Source organism: Lepidochelys kempii, chromosome 5 (genome assembly GCF_965140285.1).
Source record: "Lepidochelys kempii isolate rLepKem1 chromosome 5, rLepKem1.hap1, whole genome shotgun sequence".
NCBI classification, from domain to species: domain Eukaryota; kingdom Metazoa; phylum Chordata; order Testudines; family Cheloniidae; genus Lepidochelys; species Lepidochelys kempii.
In genome coordinates this window covers 37,893,307-37,914,443 of record NC_136384.1, presented here as the reverse complement: position 1 = coordinate 37,914,443, position 21,137 = coordinate 37,893,307, and the positions used below count along the sequence as shown (strand labels likewise).

General features: G+C 37.7%; 1 protein-coding gene across 10 annotated transcripts in view; it reads left to right on the top strand.

Annotated features, from left to right (window-relative positions):
* Positions 1-21,137, top strand: part of PDE4D (phosphodiesterase 4D) — a 773,254-nt gene that overhangs the window by 520,970 nt on the left and 231,147 nt on the right. Inside the window, exon 1 of one of the 10 annotated variants that reach the window (XM_073343994.2) lies at positions 12,902-13,008. The exons of the other annotated variants lie outside the window; for them this stretch is intronic. Within the exon in view, the coding sequence (XP_073200095.1) occupies positions 12,944-13,008 (65 nt within the window). The 5' untranslated portion in view covers positions 12,902-12,943. Of the gene's footprint in view, positions 1-12,901; positions 13,009-21,137 lie in introns of those variants that run through there. 10 annotated transcript variants of the gene reach the window in all.

Sequence of the window (21,137 nt, the reverse complement as noted above, 5' to 3'; positions counted from 1 at the left end):
TGCTGGCATTGTGCAGAATTTAGATTTAACTTTGCCTTCTCACAAAATTGCATATGTCTTTGTAGCTGCTAAGAATGTGGTCTGACCAATATCTTGCTCATTTAGGGCATGATCCAATGCTTATTACCTGTGTGCCAGGATTCTGCTGAGGGATTTGGGGAAAGCTGTTCCCTTTTTGTGTAAAGCACTATCCCATCCCATATAAACATACCACTTCAGTTGTAAATACTCCACTGTGTGATCTTACAGTTTGTTTTCTGCTAGCATTTGTGATGATAAAACTCAATTGCTTTAGTGTTTGCAAAGGGGCACAAGCCAAAACATGTTCATTTTTGGATGTGAGTGAGTACTTCCAGAACATTGTGTATAGTATTAATCGAATCTCGTCATGATGGCAGTTTTTTTCTTTTACACAAAAGTTGAGTTAATATTTAAATTAGGGCTGTCAAGCAATTAAAAAATTAATCGCCATTAATCTCACTGTTAATAATAGAATACATTTAGATTTAAATATTTTTGGATGTTTTCTACATTTTCAAATATATTGATTTCAATTATAACAAAGAATACCAAGTGTACAGTGCTCACTTTATATTTATTTTTATTACAAATATTTGCACTGGATAAAACAAAATAAATATTATCTTTCAATTCATCTAATACAAGTACTATAGTGCAATCTCTTTATCATGAAAGTTGAATTACAAATGTAGAATTATGTAAAAAAAACTTCATTCAAAAATAAAACAATATAAAACTTCAGAGCTTACGAGTCCACGCAATCCTGATTTCTTGTTCAGCCAATCGCTCAGACAAACAAGTTTGTTTACATTTGCAGGAGATAATGCTGCCCGCTTCTTGTTCACATTGTCACCTGAAAGTGAGAACAGGTTTTCTTATGTCACTGTTGTAGGCGGTGTTGCAAGGTATTTACGTGACAGATGCACTAAAGATTCAGATGTCCCTTCATGCTTCAACCACCATCCCAGAGGACATGCATCCATGCTGATGACAGGTTCTGCTTGATAACGATCCAAAGCAGTGTGGACTAATGCATGTTCATTTTCATAATCTGAGTCAGATGCCACCATCAGAAGGTTGATACTCTTTTTTGGTGGTTCAGGTTCTGTAGTTTCCGCTTCGGAGTGTTGCTCTTTTAAGACTTATGACAGCATGCTCCACACCCCATCCCTCTCAGATTTTGGAAGGCACTTCAGATTCTTAACTCTTGGGTCGAGTGCTTTAGAAATATCTTTAGAAATCTCACATTGGTATCTTCTTTGTGTTTTGTCAAATCTGCAGCGCAAGTGTTCTTAAAACGAACAACGTATGCTGAGTCATCACTGAGACTACTGTAACATATGAAATATATGGCGGAATGTGGGTAAAATAGAGTTGGAGACATACAATTCTCCCCCAAAGAGTTCAGTCACAAATTTAATTAATGCATTACTTTTTAACAAGCATCATCAGCATGGAAGCATGTCCTTTGGAATGGCGGCCAAAACATGAAGGGGCATACGAATGTTTAGCATATCTAGCACCTAAATACCTTGTAATGCCGTCTACAAAAGTCCCATGTGAACGCCTGTTCTCATTTTCAGGTGACATTGTAAATAAGAAGCTGGCAGCATTATCTCCCATAAATGTAAACAAAATTGTTTGTCTTAGCGATTGGCTGAACAAAAGGTAGGACTGAGTGGACTTGTAGGCTCTAAAGTTCTGCATTGTTTTGTTTTTTAGTGTAGTTATGTAACAAAAAAAAATCAACACTTTTATTTTGTACTTTCATAATAGAGATTGCACTACAGTACTTGTATTAGGTGAATTGAAAAATACTGTTTCTTTTGTTTATCATTTTTACCGTGCAAATATTTGCAATCAAAAATAATAATATAAAGTGAGCAGTGTACACTGTGTATTCTGTGTTGTAATTGAAATCTGTGTACATTGTGTATTCTGTGTTGTAATTGAAATCAATATATTTGAAAATATAGAAAAACATCCAAAATATTTAATAAATGTCAATTGGTATTCTATTGTTTAATAATGCAATTAAAACCACAATTAATTGATTATTTTAATTATTTTTAATCACGTGAGTTAATTGCAATTAATTGACAGCCCTAATTTAAATACAATAAATTAACATTTCAGCTTTAATTCATACAATGTTTTATTCTAAAATATTTGAAATTCAGATGTCTATGTATATATGTCTGTATTTATGGAATTTTCCAGGCTGTGTATGTGCTTGAGTACATTTGAACTTTTGTTGTAATGGCGGGAGTTCCCAAGTGTCTGAGATGTCCTTCCCTCATATCCTATCTTTTACCTTAGAGCAATGCCAGTAGACTCATGTTCCATTCCTCAGAAAAGTAGCAACTAATGACCTATTTCTGCAAACATTATTAGGCATAATATTTGACCACCATTCTTGAGGTAGTAAGCACCGCACTGAGTGGTTATTGTTTTATAGACTCAGGCCCTAATATATTAAGTTTAAGTGGAATACAGGGTTTTCACCTACCCTTCATTCAGAAGTCAACTTTTTCATTTAAAAAAACAAAAACAAAAAAATAAACTACATACACACACACACACCACACATAAGTTTACAGGTGAAAAGGCTGAACAGTTGCTTTTGAAAAAATAAGCATGATTTTAAAACAGGCACCTGTGTTTTATTTTGTAAATAATCATTCATCTGAGATCTTATATGCCAAGTTTCATTGTGGAGCAAATAGTCATTAACAAGCTGTGAGCCCTTGAAAAATAAAGGTTATTATAGAAACCGTTTCAGGCCTTTCACTCTAAAGGCATAATTTGCCAACATAGGGAGGTGACATCAACAAGAGAGCAGAACTATTTTTATGATAAATATTATAAATAATATGCACTGTCATCTCATGTTTCATGTTTATTTGAAGATTCTACATTTTTCAAACTTTTCTGAACCATATCAGATTCTAAAAAGTGTTTAAAGATCTGTCTTTGGCCAGGGCGTCAGCGGTGTGGAAAAACATACCCCTGACCTAGCTCCTTGTATGGACCTAACTAAGTTGACAGAAGTATGCTTCCATCAACCTAGCTACTGTCATTTAGGGAGGTGGTTGTGATGTTGCACTTCATATGTTTATGGAAATATGCTTATGAGTGTAAATATAATATAATTGGAATATGCTTTATGCAAAAGGTCTCTTGTATGGTATCATTACAAGCTTATAATCTACTGAGCGTGTTCATCTTATTTGTATGAATGTATCATTCTTGTATCTGCAGCTAGAAATATGAAGTGTTATTCTGAACTCCTACTGGAACTATTCAAAATGTGGGCCATTAATGGTGGCTTGGAATCTTGATGGTTCCCATCAACTAGGACAATTGGTGGTAAATGCCTCTGTTTACTTGCAAGCCTCCACTGCATACATACGGGCCAGTCCTGGAGGAATGGAAGGGGGCTCACAGGACATATGACCATGTCACGTGGTAGTGGAATCCATCTTTAACCTGGTGCTTTTCCATTTAGAAGGAGGGGTGGGAACCCAGAGAGAGACAAAGGATTCCCGCCTTGTGCCAAAGCTATAAAAGGGGGTGGGACAGAACAAAGAGGGCTGCAGTCATGAGAAATCCCCTAGCTACCACCTGAGCTGGAACAAGGACTGTACCAGGGGAAAGGATTGGGCCCAGACTAGAAATGAGTCTAGTCTGTGAAAGAAGCTTATTGGAACTTCTCTGCGGGTGAGATTTACCTGTATTCAGTTTCTTAAACATATTAGGCTAAGACTTGCATGTTTTGTTTTATTTTGCTTGGTAACTTACTTTGTTCTGTCTGTTATTACTTGGAACCACTTAAATCCTACTTTTTATACTTAATAAAATCACTTTTGCTTATTAATTAACCCAAGGTAAACAATTAATACCTGGGGAAGCAAACAGCTGTGCATATTTCTCTATCAGTGTTATAGAGGGCGGACAATTTATGAGTTTATCCTATGTAAGCTTTATACAGAGTAAAATGGATTTATTTGCGGTTTGGATCCCATAGGGCACTCGGTGTCTGGGTGCTGGAGACAGGAGCGCTTGCTAAGCCATTTTCAGTTAAGTCTGCAGGTTTGGGGGCGTGGGTCAGACCCTGGGTCTGTGTTGCAGCAGATTAGTGTATCTGGCTCAACAAGGCAGGGTTCTGAAGGCCCAAACTGGCAGAGAAAATGGGCTCAGAGGTAGTCTCAGCACATGAGGTGACAGTCCCAAGGGGGTTTCTGTGACCCAACCCATCACAGTGGTATTCCTACTCCAATGTAAAAACCCCTGTCTCTTGCTGTAGGCTATAGGCTGCATTTATGCTATGAGTTTATGCTAGTATAGTTATAGTCAATCTCCTGAACTTTTTTCAAGTAATTTAAAAACAGATTTCACGAACTACCATTCAGTAAGATTTAAGAATTAAATAAAATAGGCCTTGAAAAAATTGTTGCTTCTTTGTAAAAAGGTGAACATTGGCATCAGTGTAAATAACAGAGAATATAATATTAGTAATACATGTGACAGATTTATAGAACTACTCAAACAAATAAAGTTTAGTTTCAGTTGTTTTTAGCAAAAAACATTGTTAATGCCTACTTTAGTGTCTAAGGGTCACATGTTCGTCCCAGGTAGGGCGTAACATATGTTTAGCTATTTCAGACCTCTATATACTGAATTGCTAGAAGCATTCCATGCAGTTATGGTCTATGGGTATGTCTACACTGCAGTTAAACACCTGTGGCTGGCCTGTGTGAGCTAACTTTGGCTCACAGGGCGTGGGCTATGCAGCTGCTTAATCGCAGTGTAACCATGCAGGCTTGGGCTGAAGCCTGGGCTCTGGGACCCCATGATGGGAGAGCCCAGGCTCCAGCCTGAGTGTGAACATCTACACCGCAATTAAACAGCTCACTAGTGTAAGCCCATGAGCTCAAGTCAGCTGACACTGATCAGATACGAGTGTATAATTGCAGTGTAAACATACCCAAATGGGCCTGACCTTGCAATCCTTATTCAGATAAAACTCCAGTTGAACTCAGTGGGTGATTTGCCCAAGATAGGACTGTAGGATCAGCCCCTATATAATTAAGGATGGGAACCAATGCTTACTATCTTTTTATAGTGACAAATTTATAATTAAAAAGTTAGGAAATTATTCACCCACTTTTCATATGCCATATACATTAAGGTATATGTTTGAGGCTAATCTCTAACATATTTTGTGTGTGTGCACGTAGACACAGACGCACAGGGTTTTTTCCCCAAGTATATGCTGAACCATATGGTTAGATAAACCAAAACCTAGAATAGTGGAGTTATGTGCCTAGTTTTCCATAACATCATGATTGTTAAATTGCACCTTCTGGTTATCAGGAAAAGCCAATTGTGGGCTGACATACTGAAGATAACAATGTAACTTGTTTTACTGAAAATGTAACCTTTGCTGGGAAAGAACATTCTGTTAAAATGTATAAAGGTTTATAACTCTTTAGTAGTAATAATAATAAGAATTAATAACAAACCCATTTTTTTCATCACCTATAGTTGTGTGCATGCCATGGACAGTTCTACACCTAACTGAATATGTCTGCATTCACATACTTGATCTGTCTATGCATGTCACATATCTGCACACTTAATTTAGGAGCACCCTCATACGTCTGCATAGTTAAGCATGCCAACCTTGAAAATCTGTTGGTATATTCTCTGGGCCAAATACTCTCCTTAGTTCTGCTGGTGCAACCTCCATTATGAGCCTCAGGGTCTAATTTAGGAAGGATATGTTTCTGTGATGTTTTCAGACCTGTCAACAACACAGCATTAATTCCTCAGTGCACAGGAAGCTGGCTTTCTGATCTCCATCTCATTGATGAGACTGTGAAAGCATGCAGTATCAGAATTTGACCTGTAGTATGCATAATACCAATTACACACACCTCCAGCGTACTGCTATGTGAAGGGTTGCAATGAAACAACACATTTGACCACATTATGAATTATTCTGACAAATTATTTTTTTAATTCCCCCATAGCAAAATTTATGTCCCGTTTAATGAAAAGTGTGTCTTCAGTCATAATAATAAAATTAGTATGTGCCAAAATATCACTTAACTCATAATTCACACTCTGAATGTTTTACACTAGTTCTAATTATAAACAAAGTACAACAAATTCGTGAGCAATTAACATATTTCAAGACTAGAACTACCTTTAAAAGTAAAACTTGAAAGGAATACCTGCTATTGCCGAACCATCTTCCCCACTGCACTCCCACTTCTGCCTGTTTATTGGTGAATCCCTATGTAAGATTTTTGCTACTTTGGCTGTTTTTGAAGTTCCTTGTCTTTTCTGGGACCTAGAGGTGCCAGATACCTGTGTACAATATCACCTATCAATCCCTTAACATATGCTACTGGTAAATCATATGTATTTCTGTACATAGTCATAATGCTTTTTAGTGAAAGATGCTGAATACCCTTTTTCACATTTACCTAGTCATCCTCTGACAAAGCAGTAGATGAAGTTCACTAGAAAATCCAAAGATTAACTCCTTTTCCTGTGTTTTGAGCTAGGAAAGTTTTATTATAGCATTTCTGAATTTACAGGCTCCAGATACCCACTTGGGTTATATATGTTTGGTTTAAAACTAAGAATTAGTAATGTGGGAATTAGATTTAATGTACAGTAAATCTAACCATCTAAGGTGTTTGTTTATTTTCCACACAGAAGTGCCGTAGGGACTTCTGTGCTCTACTACGCTTTAGCAATTGGCAGCAAAATACCCTCACACTGCACAGTAGTGGGACAGTGAGGCAATTTTTCTCTACCTGAAGAAAAAGAAAATCACTTTTTGACTGGAGCTATTATATCAGAGCTGGAAAAGGAGATTTTTGCCCAGTAAATAACTAAAAAAATAATTCAGAAACTGTAACTTCTCATAATTCTTAAGTATGTGTCACAAGGGAAGCTAATCCAAAAGCCAAAGCAGAAATACACTTCATTCCATCAATAAGCTTTTCTTTGTTTATTTACATCTATTTTTGAGTCATAAGCTACATGTACTGTAAATAAGTGCCTTTCAAGCTGCAGATAAATATTTTTTAATTTTTATTTTTTATTTAATTTTATTTTCCCAAAGTTTTAACTTATCCATAGAGACATATTCAAATATGACAAAGAAAATACATCAGGAGTTATCTATTCATAAATAAATATTCCTGAGCATTCTAAGATAAATAATAAACTAGGTGACTTTAATGTGAATGGTGAATGTAAAGACTAAACCCACAGCCTTCACTCATGCCCAAATCGTGTGGCCTGTAAAAGTCCTCAAAAGTAGCAGATTCATTGTGTTTACACCACACAGAGGACTCCCAACCACAGAAACATTTTGCAATGGGGACGCAGCTTCTCCAGGTAATGAAGAACACTGTCCACATCTATTGAAGGGACACCATCATAGGACCTAATCACATCAGCCACACTATCAGAGGCTCGTTCACCTGCACGTCTACCAATGTGATATATGCCATCACGTGCCAGCAATGCCCCTCTGCCATGTACATTGGCCAAACTGGACAGTTTCTATGCAAAAGAATAAATGGACACAAATCAGACATCAAGAATTATAACATTCAAAAACCAGTCGGAGAACACTTCAATCTCTCTGGTCACTCAATTACAGACCTAAAAGTCACAATTCTTCAACAAAAAAACTTCAAAAACAGACTCCAACAAAAGACTGCTGAATTGGAATTAATTTGCAAACTGGACACCATTAAATTAGGCTTGAATAAAGACTGGGAGTGGATGGGTCATTACACAAAGTAAAACTATTTCCCCATGCTAATTTGTTCCATACTGTTACTCACACCTTCTTGTCAACTGTTTGAAATGGGCCATCCTGAATATCACTACAAAAGTTTTTTTTCTCCTAATGATAATCGCCTACCTTAATTGATTAGTCTCGTTATGCCAACTATATATGGCAACCCATTTTTTCATGTTCTCTGTGTATATATATATCTTCTTACTGTATTTTCCACTGCATGCATCTGATGAAGTGGGTTTTAGCCCATGAAAGCTTATGCCCAAATACATTTGTTCATCTCTAAGGTGCCACAAGTACTCCTCATTCTTTGTACTGATCTTTGGTGATTCAGTCACTACTACTGCATAGGATGGAGTTAGGAGCAGAGAAGGAATGAAACCATATGGAGCCACTGTCCAGGAGGAGTATAGTCCTTACTCCCTGACTTCCACCAAGTACAAAGTCCATTTATTTTGATAGTATACAGACGTCAAAATTTGCCTCTCTGACCTTATTCAGGCCAAATTTCCACTTAGTTCAGTCAGTGTTATCTGAGCACAGATTTAAAAGTTTGATTCAACTAAATCCCTGATTCTGCAACTGGATCTACCCTGAGGGACTCAGACATCCATGCAAACAAAGCTCCATTCATTGTAATGGGACTCTGTGGGGACACGGGGATCTGCGTGTGTGGGTCCAGTTTCATGAATAGCATTTAAGAGACCTAGCAGAAGGGGGAAATAGCACAAGTATCTTTGGAGAATGATCAATAATATTTTCTTAAAGGTGTAGTGAAATACTTTTCAAAATAAATAAATAAGTAAAACAATTTAAGAATCCCTCTCAAGTATCAGAATAGGCATATAGGCCTAGCATTTACAAATACATTTCAAACAAATTATTGAAGAGTCCATTCATCCTTTACTTGCCTGCCAAGACCTGATTTACCTGCCAAGATTCTATATTTCTCCTAATAGAGTTGACAACATCCCTAAGACTCCTAAAGTAAAACAAATTTATGGCAGATTCCTGCATTTTTTTCCCCAGTAAATATTGGTGACATCAGCCACTGCACAAATAACACACAACATAGAACTCAAGTCTTGTCAGTTAAAATGGCTTTCAGTTAATCTTTTAAAAGGAAGATTGAGCATTTACTTCAGCAAATACTATGTAGTAATCATGTGCTTACTGCTTATATAATGCTTTTCATCCATACATCTCAAATTGATTTACAAATTAGGAAACTAAGGTTCAGAGTAGTGAATTGCCCAAGGTCACAATGCAAACCAGTGGCAGAGTATGGAACAGAACTGGTTTCCAGTCCTCATCCCCTTGGCCACACTGTTCATTCTTTACATTATTTTTTTCAGTTTAGTCAAAATTTTCATCTGATTACATACTACTTTAAAGATGTATTATTGAAAGGAAAGCACCCTGGGTTGCTTCTTGCACATGTTTTTTTTTTATTATTGTTTGAAATCACATCCATATCTTTTAGTACTGATGGAGTTTGAATATACAGTCAAAACATGCTATTGTTGCTTTTCTTGTTACTACATGGAAAAACACACAAACTGAATTTTACCAGTTGAAAATACTGCATGCATAAATCACCTACCACATATGGCTGTTACGTTTGTTCTAAGCAGTTGATTGGCTGTCTGCATAAAAGGTACACACAAGTTAAACATGAATCTGTAAAGCATATTACAGCCACTTACAAAAAATATATAAAATTATAAACATATTTGCATTCACTATTCTCTTCTTAAACTACTTAAAATACACCTAAAGACAAGTGGTGGCACATTAGGCTTAATATCGCAACAGGCTGTCATTTTAAATAACAAAATACATCATTGGGGGAAAAAACTGTTTTGCAATGAGTTAATACACATTTCTTTCTTTCATAGGCCATGATCCTGCTTTGGGATCTGCTAATGCAATCTTTTATATCCATGAAAAGTTCCATTTGTTTCACCTGGTGGTGATTGAGTGATTACTTGGTGGTATATTAAAATATGTTTGTTTTATGTTGCTGCAATTGTTGTACTGTCTGTAGGCTGTCATGTTTGTCACCACAGTGACAGCCTGCCCCTGCCCTTATTCAAATCAGTGATAAAAGCTCCCATTGACATTAATGTGAACAAGGTCACATTAATATGAAAACTTATATGAAACTGGGGTCTCTTCCAAGCTATGCCTAACTGTCTAATATGTTTGCTCAAAAACCTAGAATACTTTGTCTTTGTGGTGCATTTTTGAAAATACTGTCTGTACAATAACTAGAGTATAAAAAGCAAAATTCTCTGTCCACTCACTGAAGAAGATCCAGGTATTGCTTTGCAATCACTGCTCGTCTCTTGCATCCAGAAAAGACCACCAGGCTTGCAAAGTTCCCAACCCCTAGGTAAGAAGTTGTGTTCTTTCATAGTTTAGCTTTGCTCTCTGCATTTCACCTCCCTCCGCCTCCACACGTTTTCTTTAACTTGTCCTTGGGCAACCTCTGAATATAATACAGATAACAGCATTCCCTGGAGGGCTTCACACTCTCCCCCCCCCCCCCCTTTTGTTACTGGAGTCCCAGATCTCTGCTGGACCAGAATGGTGCCTGAGGCATGGTCTTGATCATTTGACTCGCTGGGATGCAGTTGCACTACAGTGTTCTGCCTGTGGGTGCCTAATAAATACCCCGTTGAACTGGAGGTACCTCATATAGACAGAGGCAGCATTTTCATTGATGTGTCTTTGAGATCTAACCATCCTGAGATCTCTGTTGTCTGACACTGTGATATTTTTAGTGCTTGAATGTCATTCAGGTATAGTACTTTGAGGCCATTTTGTCCAAAGCCCTACTAATGCATGATTTGATAATCTTTGTGAGTTTCTGACTCATTGTTATTTAAGTGGGGTGTGGGAGGGTGTTGGCACTTAAGTTTAATAATAAGGTACGTAACCAGGTTAAGTAAAATATAAAAATTAAAAATGTCTAGATATTCCATAACAGTCCAGCATTCCCATTTCACACCCATTCTGTCTTTATTTGAATCCATCCCACTTTCATTCAAGATGGAGCAAGGTTCAGCAAGTCCTGGCACATCTAGATATACTATCAAAGAAGTGTGGTGTGTTTACTGGCAGATCCAGCTATTATTAAAGGTCTGTGGATGCTGGACCCTTCTCATTTTAAGCTACAGTTATCAGCAAAATCTTTTCTGGTCCTCCGCTCTTTGGAACTATCTTACATGATTCCACAGGCTCTTTTAGCTCCTATATCTGCCAGTAAGTGTGATTTGAAAGATGCAGCCCTGAAAGCATGAAGAACAGAATGCTTGGCATGAACTCTCATTAAAATTCTTTCTGCTGTCAGGGAACAATTTATATGCAGATAACTAGTGGAAGCCTGCTGGCCCTTCAGGATCTTTCCTGACAATGCTCTGTACTCTACAATGCACATTATGGATCTGTGAATATGCAAAGATTCATTAGTATCAACAGAACATTGCATACGATCATTGAGCGATAGTTCAATATTTCACTTGATGAATTTTATTACATATTTTGAATAAACTAAGTAGCACATTGTTTCCACCATCCATGTGGCTTATAGAAGTAGATGGGTCATTCCTGAATATATTCAAATTTCACAAAAGTTTACTAATAAAATATTTGTTTATTCTCAGTTATTCACACAGCTGTTCCATCATCAAAATAGTATGCTCTCTGTCCTTGAAAACATTGTGTAAAGGAATTGTTACAATACATGTAACCACTTGTCGAGTAATAACTTGGCTCTTTCAATTTAAAAAGAAATTCCACTGCAGATTGGTTTACAGTACACTTGCAAAACTTCATTTAAATCACACAAACACAGTTCTGTTATTTTTTAACTAAAGGTATATATTTAAAAACAGTAAGCAGACAAAATGTACTTTTTTTTTGCTTCCAAACTAACTGTGAAACCGACAAACCAACTTAAATTAAGATTTCCAAAAGGGAATTTGCTCTTGGGCTGGAAGCTTTTATGCTAAGCTTTTGGCTAGAAGTTAAAAATAAAAAGCTTAGCTGTTTGTAATGGAGATGCTGTTAGTCTCTGCTGTAGCAGGACAAGCAGCTCTCTGCATTTTAGTAAAAAGGACTTCATAATATGGCACTTGATATATGGCATTTTTGTACTTCAGTGATTTATAGTAGTGTGTGTGTTGCATGTGTGTGTGAGACAGAAACTTTAACAATCAATGAGGAATTTTATTTTTCTTTAATTTCCCTGCAATGTTTTCACAGAGAGGTCACTTGTCCCTCAAAGAATATGTTCTGCTTTGTGAGGTTAATAATGCTTCTCATTCACAAATCTAGGAGAGGCAGAGGACATAGGGGAGGGGAAGAATTATATTCACTGATAATGACAGGTTTCAGAGTAGCAGCCGTTTTAGTCTGTATTCGCAAAAAGAAAAGGAGTACTTGTGGCACCTTACCAGAGACTAACAAATTTATTTGAGCATAAGCTGTAGCTCACGAAAGCTCATGCTCAAATAAATTTGTTAGTCTCTAAGGTGCCACAAGTACTCCTTTTCTATTCATTGATAAGACATCTGGTGAACCTGAGGTGAAAAAGCTTTGTTCCCTTTCCCTTACTCCATTGGGATGAACTCATCTAGCACTTCTGAAAAGGGAACTTCCCTGGAAATACCTTACATTCATTATTTTCCTTTTACAATTGCTAATTTTTTAATGTGCTTGACCTTTAAACCTGTTGTTATAGGACTGTGAAAAAGAGCTCAAGAGTCTCTTTCAGCTGCCTTGGTTCCCATGTGACCGAGATGGAGAATAGATTCAAAATACTGTTCCTCCCCAGGCAATAGGAGACAGAAGAGACAAGCACTGTCACTTCTGAAGAGGCTAGTCCTGGAGTAAATTCAGTGTGAAAAAGGAAAGAGTTCCTGTGAATTGCAACTCCTCCTTTGGAGCTTGGATTATTACAGGAGGAGGATTTCAGAGGGTTTTTTTTTTTTTACACAAATCTCACTTTGAAATGGAATACGTGGAGTGAGCTTTATAAGGGCAACTGAAGTTTCACTGCTAAAAATACTTGGGGAATTTTTCAAAATGAGTATTGTTATGAAGCCAAGATCCCGATCTACCAGCTCCTTAAGGACTGCAGATACAATTTGGTAATGTGTTTTGGGGTTTTCTTTTCCTGATGCTGTCATCCTCCCACCCCCCATTCTCTCACACAAACACACTGAAAAAGTGGCTGTATTTAATGGTGTTTGACAGATCTTGCATGGTTACTAGAAATGCTCAGCTGTTAAGTTTAATTGAATAGTTAATAGCAAAAAAAAAAAATTAGTGTGCTCCTCCTTGTACAACAGTGTGTTCCTAATATTGAATAAGGAATGCAGATTATCAATTGGTCACATTTACTAATCAGTTTAATTCACTTGAGACACTTTTTAATATGTGACACTTGATCTGAATTATAACTTTAGTTGCTGAAATCAAATTTGCAGATTTGTAGTCTCATAGGTAAAATGAAAATTGTAGTTTTCACTGGCTATTTTTGGATACGTATACACAGTTAATGGTTTCTGTTGCACTAATAGACTTATTGCTCATGGATGACTGTCCACAGAAAAGACAGACAGCAGCTACAGTGACATAAAGTGAGATTCTGCGCTGCATTATGGATTATGCATTTTTCCTCCACTCAGAAAAGTGAAAGTTGACTAAATTAGCAGTCAATACAGTGTGTTTTGTTTTCTTGTTAAATTTATCGTCTGGTGATTGTCAAGGTTATATTATCTGTTGTTTAATTATTCTCATTACTAAACTGAGTGAACTTTGTGGAGCTTGATTAACACAGGAAGGGCAAATTTTCTCGTAGCTATACAAATAAACAAATTTAGCTTGTTAGTGAATTTCCTACCTTTTTCTAAATCTCCTACCTATATCATACCTTATTATGGATATAAAAAAACCTACAGTATTTTAGGGTAATGGTTCAGAACCCTGCACTGACACTGTAGTAAACTATGGTGTTTTGGACCATTAAAGTAAAATTCTATACTATTTTTTTAAAGGATTTTTTTCTATTTCTGAAAAATCACAATTGTTGCTTAGAATTAAGCAGTATATTTCCTAGGTGCTTTCACTGAGATGTGTAATACTAATTAGATACATCTTTAGTTGTCAAACCTGTCAAGTTAACATAGTTGATCTTGAGCTTATAAAAGTTTTGTTTTTGCCATAACTCCACAAGCTTTTTGATTGAATCACTCCAATCCATACAGTACAGGTGAGAGTGATAATAAGTGGTAACTAATTGTTTCTAGTTATCTTGTATTAAAACAAGATAAAATGGAATAGTGTTAACAATTTCAAACTATTGACCACACTATGCAATCCTCAGAGCTTTCTCAAACAAAACCCTCACTGATGTCAGGGATAATTTTGCCTGAATAAGGACTGCAAGATGTATCCCCAGGTATTGATTTTTTTATTTTTGTTTTAAATGTAATAAAAATAAGAATTGCAGTGATCTATAGAGAGATAGATCTATACTTTGTACAATATTGTGTAACATGGTGAAGCAATAATGTCCTAGAGGCCTCAACTGATCTAAAATAATACATAATCAATCTCAGTATATAGCCTCTAAATCAGTGAGACAGTATATGAATGTCTTAGCTTGTACATAAGAAAACAATATGCAACTACACTAAATATCTTACTTAGAAGTGGAGAGGTTATTCAGAGATACCATTTTTACTGCTCTTCTTTCTCACAAAAATATCTTTCATGCTGATGTGTGCATACCCTACAAGGTCTCTGACATGACAGCTTGATGTTCTGTCTCTCTAATCTATCTTTTTGTCTCATTGTGTGGCCCCCTGTCACTGTAGCACATCTGAATGAATATACTGATCTGGTGGGACGGAATATATTTCCTGCTAATTGTGAATATTGAATTGATGTGCACTGAGATCCATCATTTCCTGGCAATTTGGAATCATCCCTCGTGCAGAGGAAGTGGTTAGCAGGGGAATCCTTGGGAGCATGGATTTGTGGGGCTTGCCCTGGTCTCTAGTGGCTTGAAAGTTGAACCAAACCCTTGTCACTTCTGTGAGGGGACAAACCCTATCTCTTATGAAAGAATTGACAGGAAAATTGCACAAGTGAAAACTCCTGGAATGCTCTAGCCCCAACACAGAACTAACTTCCGTAGGGGAGCTTTGGGATCAGTGAATAAAATTGTCAAAAGAGCCTAGATGATTTATAATCCTAAATCATTTAGGCACTTTAGACTCATAAGTCACTTAGGCACCTTTGAAATTTTTATCCAGTGTCGTCATTTCAAACCAGGATGGTGATGAAGGTTGAATCTAGACAAATTCAGTCTGCAGATAAGGTGTAAATTTTTAACGCTGAGAGTAATTAGCTATTGGAACAATTTACCAAGGGTCATGGTAGATTCTCCATCACTGACAATTTCTAAATCAAGATTGGATGTTTTTCTAAAAGATATGATCTAGGAATTACTTTGAAGAAGTTAATATGGCCTTTTATATACAGGAGGTCAGATTAGATGATCACAATGGTCCCTTCTAACCTAGGAATCTAAAGGAGCTCTTTAATGACCTGAAAATCAAAAAGGAATCCTACACAAAATGGAAACATGGATGAATTGCTAAAGAGGAGTACAGAAAAATACAGGGACAAAATCAGAAATGCTAAGGCAAAAAATGAGTTACACCTTGAAAGGGACATGAAAGGCAATCGGAAGAGGTTCTTTCCATATGTTAACAGCAAGAGAAAGATGAAGGAAAGTGTAGGTCCTCTTCTTAGTGCGGAATGAGAGCAACTATCTAATGACATCAAGAAGGCTTCAGTCTTCACTAAAAAGGTTAATAGTGACCAGATACTCAACACAATTAATATTAACAATAAAGGGGAAGGAGCGCAAGCAGAAACAAAAGGAACAGGTTAAAGAAGGTAAATTTGATGTATTCAAGTCATCAGAGGCTGCTGAAATTCATGCTAAGGTGCTTAAAGAACCATCTGAACCAATCTCGGAACCACTAGCAATTATCTTTGAGAACTCGTGGAGGACAGATGAGATTTCAGAAGACTAGATAAGGGCAAAACATCTTTCAAAAAAGAACATCTATCTTTCAAAAAAAAGGGAACAAAAAGGACTCAGCGAATTATAAACCATTCAGCCTAACTGTAATACCTGGAAAGATAGTAGAAGAAATGATTAAACAATCAATTTGTAACCCCCTGGAGGATAATGGTATTATAAGAAATAGCCAGCATGGATTTGACAAGAACAAATCATGCCAAGCCCACCTACTTTCCTTCTTTGACAGGGTTATTGGCCTAGTGGATATGGGGGAAGCAGTAGATATGGTATATCTTGATTTTAATAAGGCTTTTGGCACAGTTCCACGTGACGTTCTCATAAGCAAAGCAGGGAAATTCCGACTAGATGAAATTACTATAAGGTGGATGCACAACTGATTGAAAGACTCAAGGAGTATAGCTTATCAGTGGTTTGCTATCAATCTGCTATCCAATAGTGTTCTACAGGGGTCAGTTCTGGGTCTGGTACTGCTTAATATTTTCACTAATGACATGGATAATGGAATGGAAAGTATGATTATAAAATGTTTGGATTGCACCAAGATGGGAGGGGTTGTAAGCACTTTGGGGGACAGGATTAGAATTCAAAATGCCCTTGGGTAAATTGGAGAGTCGGTGTGAAATCAACAAGATGAAATGTAATAAAGACAAATGCAAAAAAACCTACTTTTTGGAAGGAAAAATCAAATGCACAACTACAAAATGGGAAATAACTGGCTATGTTGTAGTATTGCTGAAAAGGATCTGGGGGTTATAGTGGAACACTTATGAACATGAGTGAACAACATGATGCAGTTCCAAAAAAAAAATGGCTAATATCATTCGGAGGTGTACTACAGGAGGTAATTGCCCCTCTGTACTTGTCAGAACCTGAGCTGGAATACTGTGTCCAATCAGAGCTCCACACTTTAGGAGAGATATGTACACATTAGAGAGAGTCCAGAGGAGAGCAACAAAAATGATAAAAAGTTTAGAAAACCTGGCCGGTGAGAAGATATTTAAAAACAAAACAAAACTGGGCATGTTTAGTTTTGGGGAAAAAAGACTGAGGGGGGACCAGATAACGATCTTCAAATATGTTGAGGGCTCCTACAAAGATGACAGTGATCAATTGTTCTCCATGTCCTCTGAAGGGAAGACAAGAAGTGATGGGCTTTATCTGCAGCAACGGAGATTGAAGTCAGACATTAGGAAAAACTTTCTAACTGTAAGAGTACTAAAGCTCTGGAACAGGCTTCCAAGGGAAGTTGTAGAATCCCCATCATTGGAGGTTTTTAAGAAAAGGTTGGACAAACAACTGTCGGGGATGGTCTAGGTTTACTTGATCCTGCCTCTGCTCAGGGGGCTGGACTTAATGACTTCTTGAGGTTTTTTCCAGCCCTACATTTGTATGATTCTATTATTCTGTAATGGAAACAGATCATTGTTTTTCATGAGAAAAAATGAGAAGTAGTTGTTTGTTTTGCAGTAAAAAAAAAATAATTTGACATCACTTAAGGCTGCCTCTCATTCCTAACTTCACAAAGGATACTGGTGTTTCAGCAGAAGAGCCTGTAGCTGCTGCATGATATCAGCTTTCGAATGAAATAACATTGGCATGACATTTGTATTCACCAGGAGAAATACCGGTATAAAAGAGCAATTCACTGTGAGGTAAATTCTTGGTTAAATCAGAAATAGATGCACTTTAAGTGAGCTATGTAATCATGATGACTTAGTTATTTATTATTGGTAAGCAGAGATCGTTATTTGGGGACCAGAGTTTCCATTCTGCTGAAAATTGTGCATTTCCAGATTAGTTTCATTTGGAAATGGGGAATCTGGGAGCCAGCTCACCAAAGAGCAGAGCCAGGGAGCCATGTAGCCCAGAAGCTAGCTAGCCCAAAAGCCCCACCACCTATTAGTTGAACAGTCAAGTAGCTTGAGAGCCCAGGGAGCCAGGACACTGAACAGCCAACTGACCAGCTCCTGGAAACAAGTCAGGAGCTGACCAGCCTGTCTGTTTGCATGGTCTCTATTGGATGTTTTGACAAAAGCTACATGTTCCCATAGAACATTTCAATTTATTCAAATCAGCATTTCCGATGGAAAGCTGTTCTCTCAGAAAATGCTTGTTTCATTTTCATTAAATGCAATTATAGTTTACCTTATTAACTGAGTTTTTGTGTGATTTTGCTGCAATTCACCCCTCAGATGCTATCACAAGGTGGTCTCTTTATTTGAAAAGTGAGCAACTGATGTGAAAAGAGGAAGGATAATGGTACCTTTTGAAATAGAGGGGTTAGCGAGAAAGTTAAAATAGCCTCTCTAGTCATGTAAAGGAAGCCATTATGCCATCTGGTGGTTAGATTATTGCAGAGTCAGCATGCATGTTTGGTTTGGAAGGAGGAAAGTGAAAATTACCCCCTCTTTAGGGACTTATAAACAGAAGTCTTCTGAAAGGACAAAAGAGTTGATTCTCCTGTCACACTGGAATAAATCGGGATTAATTCCATGGATGTCAATGAGGTTGATTCTCCTCTCATGCTGGTGTGAATCAGGAGTAACTTCACTGAAATCCAGGGTATTGGACCAGTGTAAAACTAATGTAAATGAGGAAAAAATCAGGTCTTATGTATACCTCTGACTGCTGAGGTCAATCACAAGCATGCAAATAGATTCTGTACTCTCAGGTTACAGACTGTCCTCTTAGAAGCTAGAAATTCTCTACTGAGATAATCCATATATGATGGTACACACAAAGCAGCAACTGATTATTTTGAGAATAAAGATGATTTAACAGTTTTGCTGTAACATTAGTATGATTTCTTGCTGTTGAAAAAGCTATTGGCATATTTAACAGTGAATTGAGGTTTACTTAATTCCTGAGAAGATGCCATCAATGTTTTTATTTTGTACCATTTCCTGAAGGAGTTATGTTTTGTATCTAATAACATAGAAATTTGATATTTTTCTCACACATTATGGAAGTCTAACAAAGTGAGAAAATCAACTATCCCATGCTATCCTATATATACCTTGCAAACTTACATCGAAAGTTTGTTCTTCCCACTTCATTTCTGCTGTGTTGGAACTTATACCAATTTGAGTCAGCTTAGTTACGTAAAATACCCTGTCAAGGTTCCTCCCCCACTCTGAACTCTAGGGTACAGATGTGGGGACCTGCATGAAAAACCTCCTAAGCTTATCTTTACCAGCTTAGGTCAAAACTTCCCCAAGGTACAAAATATTCCACCCGTTGTCCTTGGACTGGCCGCTACCACCACCAAACTAATACTGGTTACTGGGGAAGTGCTGTTTGGACGCGTCCTTCCCCCCCAAAATACTTCCCAAAACCTTGCACCCCACTTCCTGGACAAGGTTTGGTAAAAAGCCTCACCAATTTGCCTAGGTGACTACAGACCCAGACCCTTGGATCTTAAGAACAATGAACAATCCTCCCAACACTTGCACCCCCCCTTTCCTGGGAAATGTTGGATAAAAAGCCTCACCAATTTGCATAGGTGACCACAGACCCAAACCCTTGGATCTGAGAACAATGAAAAAGCATTCAGTTTCTTACAAGAAGACTTTTAATAAAAATAGAAGTAAATAGAAATTAAGAAATCCCCCCTGTAAAATCAGGATGGTAGATATCTTACAGGGTAATTAGATTCAAAAACATAGAGAACCCCTCTAGGCAAAACCGTAAGTTACAAAAAAGATACACAGACAGAAATAGTTATTCTATTCAGCACAATTCTTTTCTCAGCCATTTAAAGAAATCATAATCTAACACATACCTAGCTAGATTACTTACTAAAAGTTCTAAGACTCCATTCCTGGTCTATCCCTGGCAGAAACCAGCATATAGACAGACACACAGACCCTTTGTTTCTCTCCCTGCTCCCAGCTTTTGAAAGTATCTTGTCTCCTCATTGGTCATTTTGGTCAGGTGCCAGCGAGGTTACCTTTAGCTTCTTAACCCTTTACAGGTGAGAGGAGCTTTCCCCTGGCCAGGAGGGATTTCAAAGGGGTTTACCCTTCTCTTTATATTTATGACACGCCCCCCAAATCTCAGCTAGGGTGAAACACTGGCTGGGATTTCTTCCTGGAGCTCTAGGAAAAACAGAGTTAATAAGACACATGCATCTCTAAATATACTACCAAGTACATAAAGACTAACAATATTTTTCACATCTCAAGGATGATTTTAACCAGTTGATTCTGGGAAACTTTCACGGGAGAGTGCATCAGCCACTTTGTTAGAAGCTCCTGAGATGTGTTGGATGTCGAAATCAAAATCTTGGAGAGCTAAACTCCACCGAAGAAGTTTTTTGTTAGTTTCCTTGACGGTGTGAAGCCACTTCAGTGCAGCATGGTCGGTTTGCAGGTGGAAACGCCATCCCCAAACATATGGGTGTAGCTTTTCCAGAGCGTAGACAATGGCGTAACATTCTTTTTCAGTGACCGACCAGTTGCTTTCCCTCTCAGACAGTTTTTTGCTGAGAAACACTACAGGGTGGAATTCTTGATCAGGTCCTTTCTGCATTAAAACTGCTCCCACACCACGCTCGGACGCATCTGTGGTTACTAGGAACGGTTTGTCAAAGTCTGGGGCCCTTAGTACAGGGTCAGACATGAGTGTCGCTTTAAGCTTGTTAAAGGCCTTCTGACACTTTTCGGTCCACTGAACAGCATTTGGCTGTTTCTTTTTGGTTAGGTCTGTCAGTGGGGCAGCGATTTGGCTGTAGTGTGGTACAAATCGTCTGTAATAACCGGCCAAGCCTAAGAAGGATTGAACCTGTTTCTTTGACTTTGGGACAGGCCACTTTTGGATAGCATCCACTTTGGCCTGTAGGGGGCTGATAGTTCCTTGACCCACCTGGTGTCCAAGGTAAGTCACTCTGTTTAGGCCTATTTGACACTTCTTAGCCTTAACAGTTAGTCCTGCCTCCCTTATGCGCTCAAGGACTTTGTGTAGATGTTCCAGGTGGTCTGCCCAGGAATCCGAAAATATGGCCACATCGTCAAGGTAGGCGACTGCATATTCTCCTAATCCCGCTAGGAGACCATCTACAAGTCTTTGGAAAGTGGCGGGTGCATTTCGCAGCCCGAAAGGGAGTACATTAAATTCATACAGCCCGAGATGTTTGGTGAAGGCTGACCTTTCCTTGGC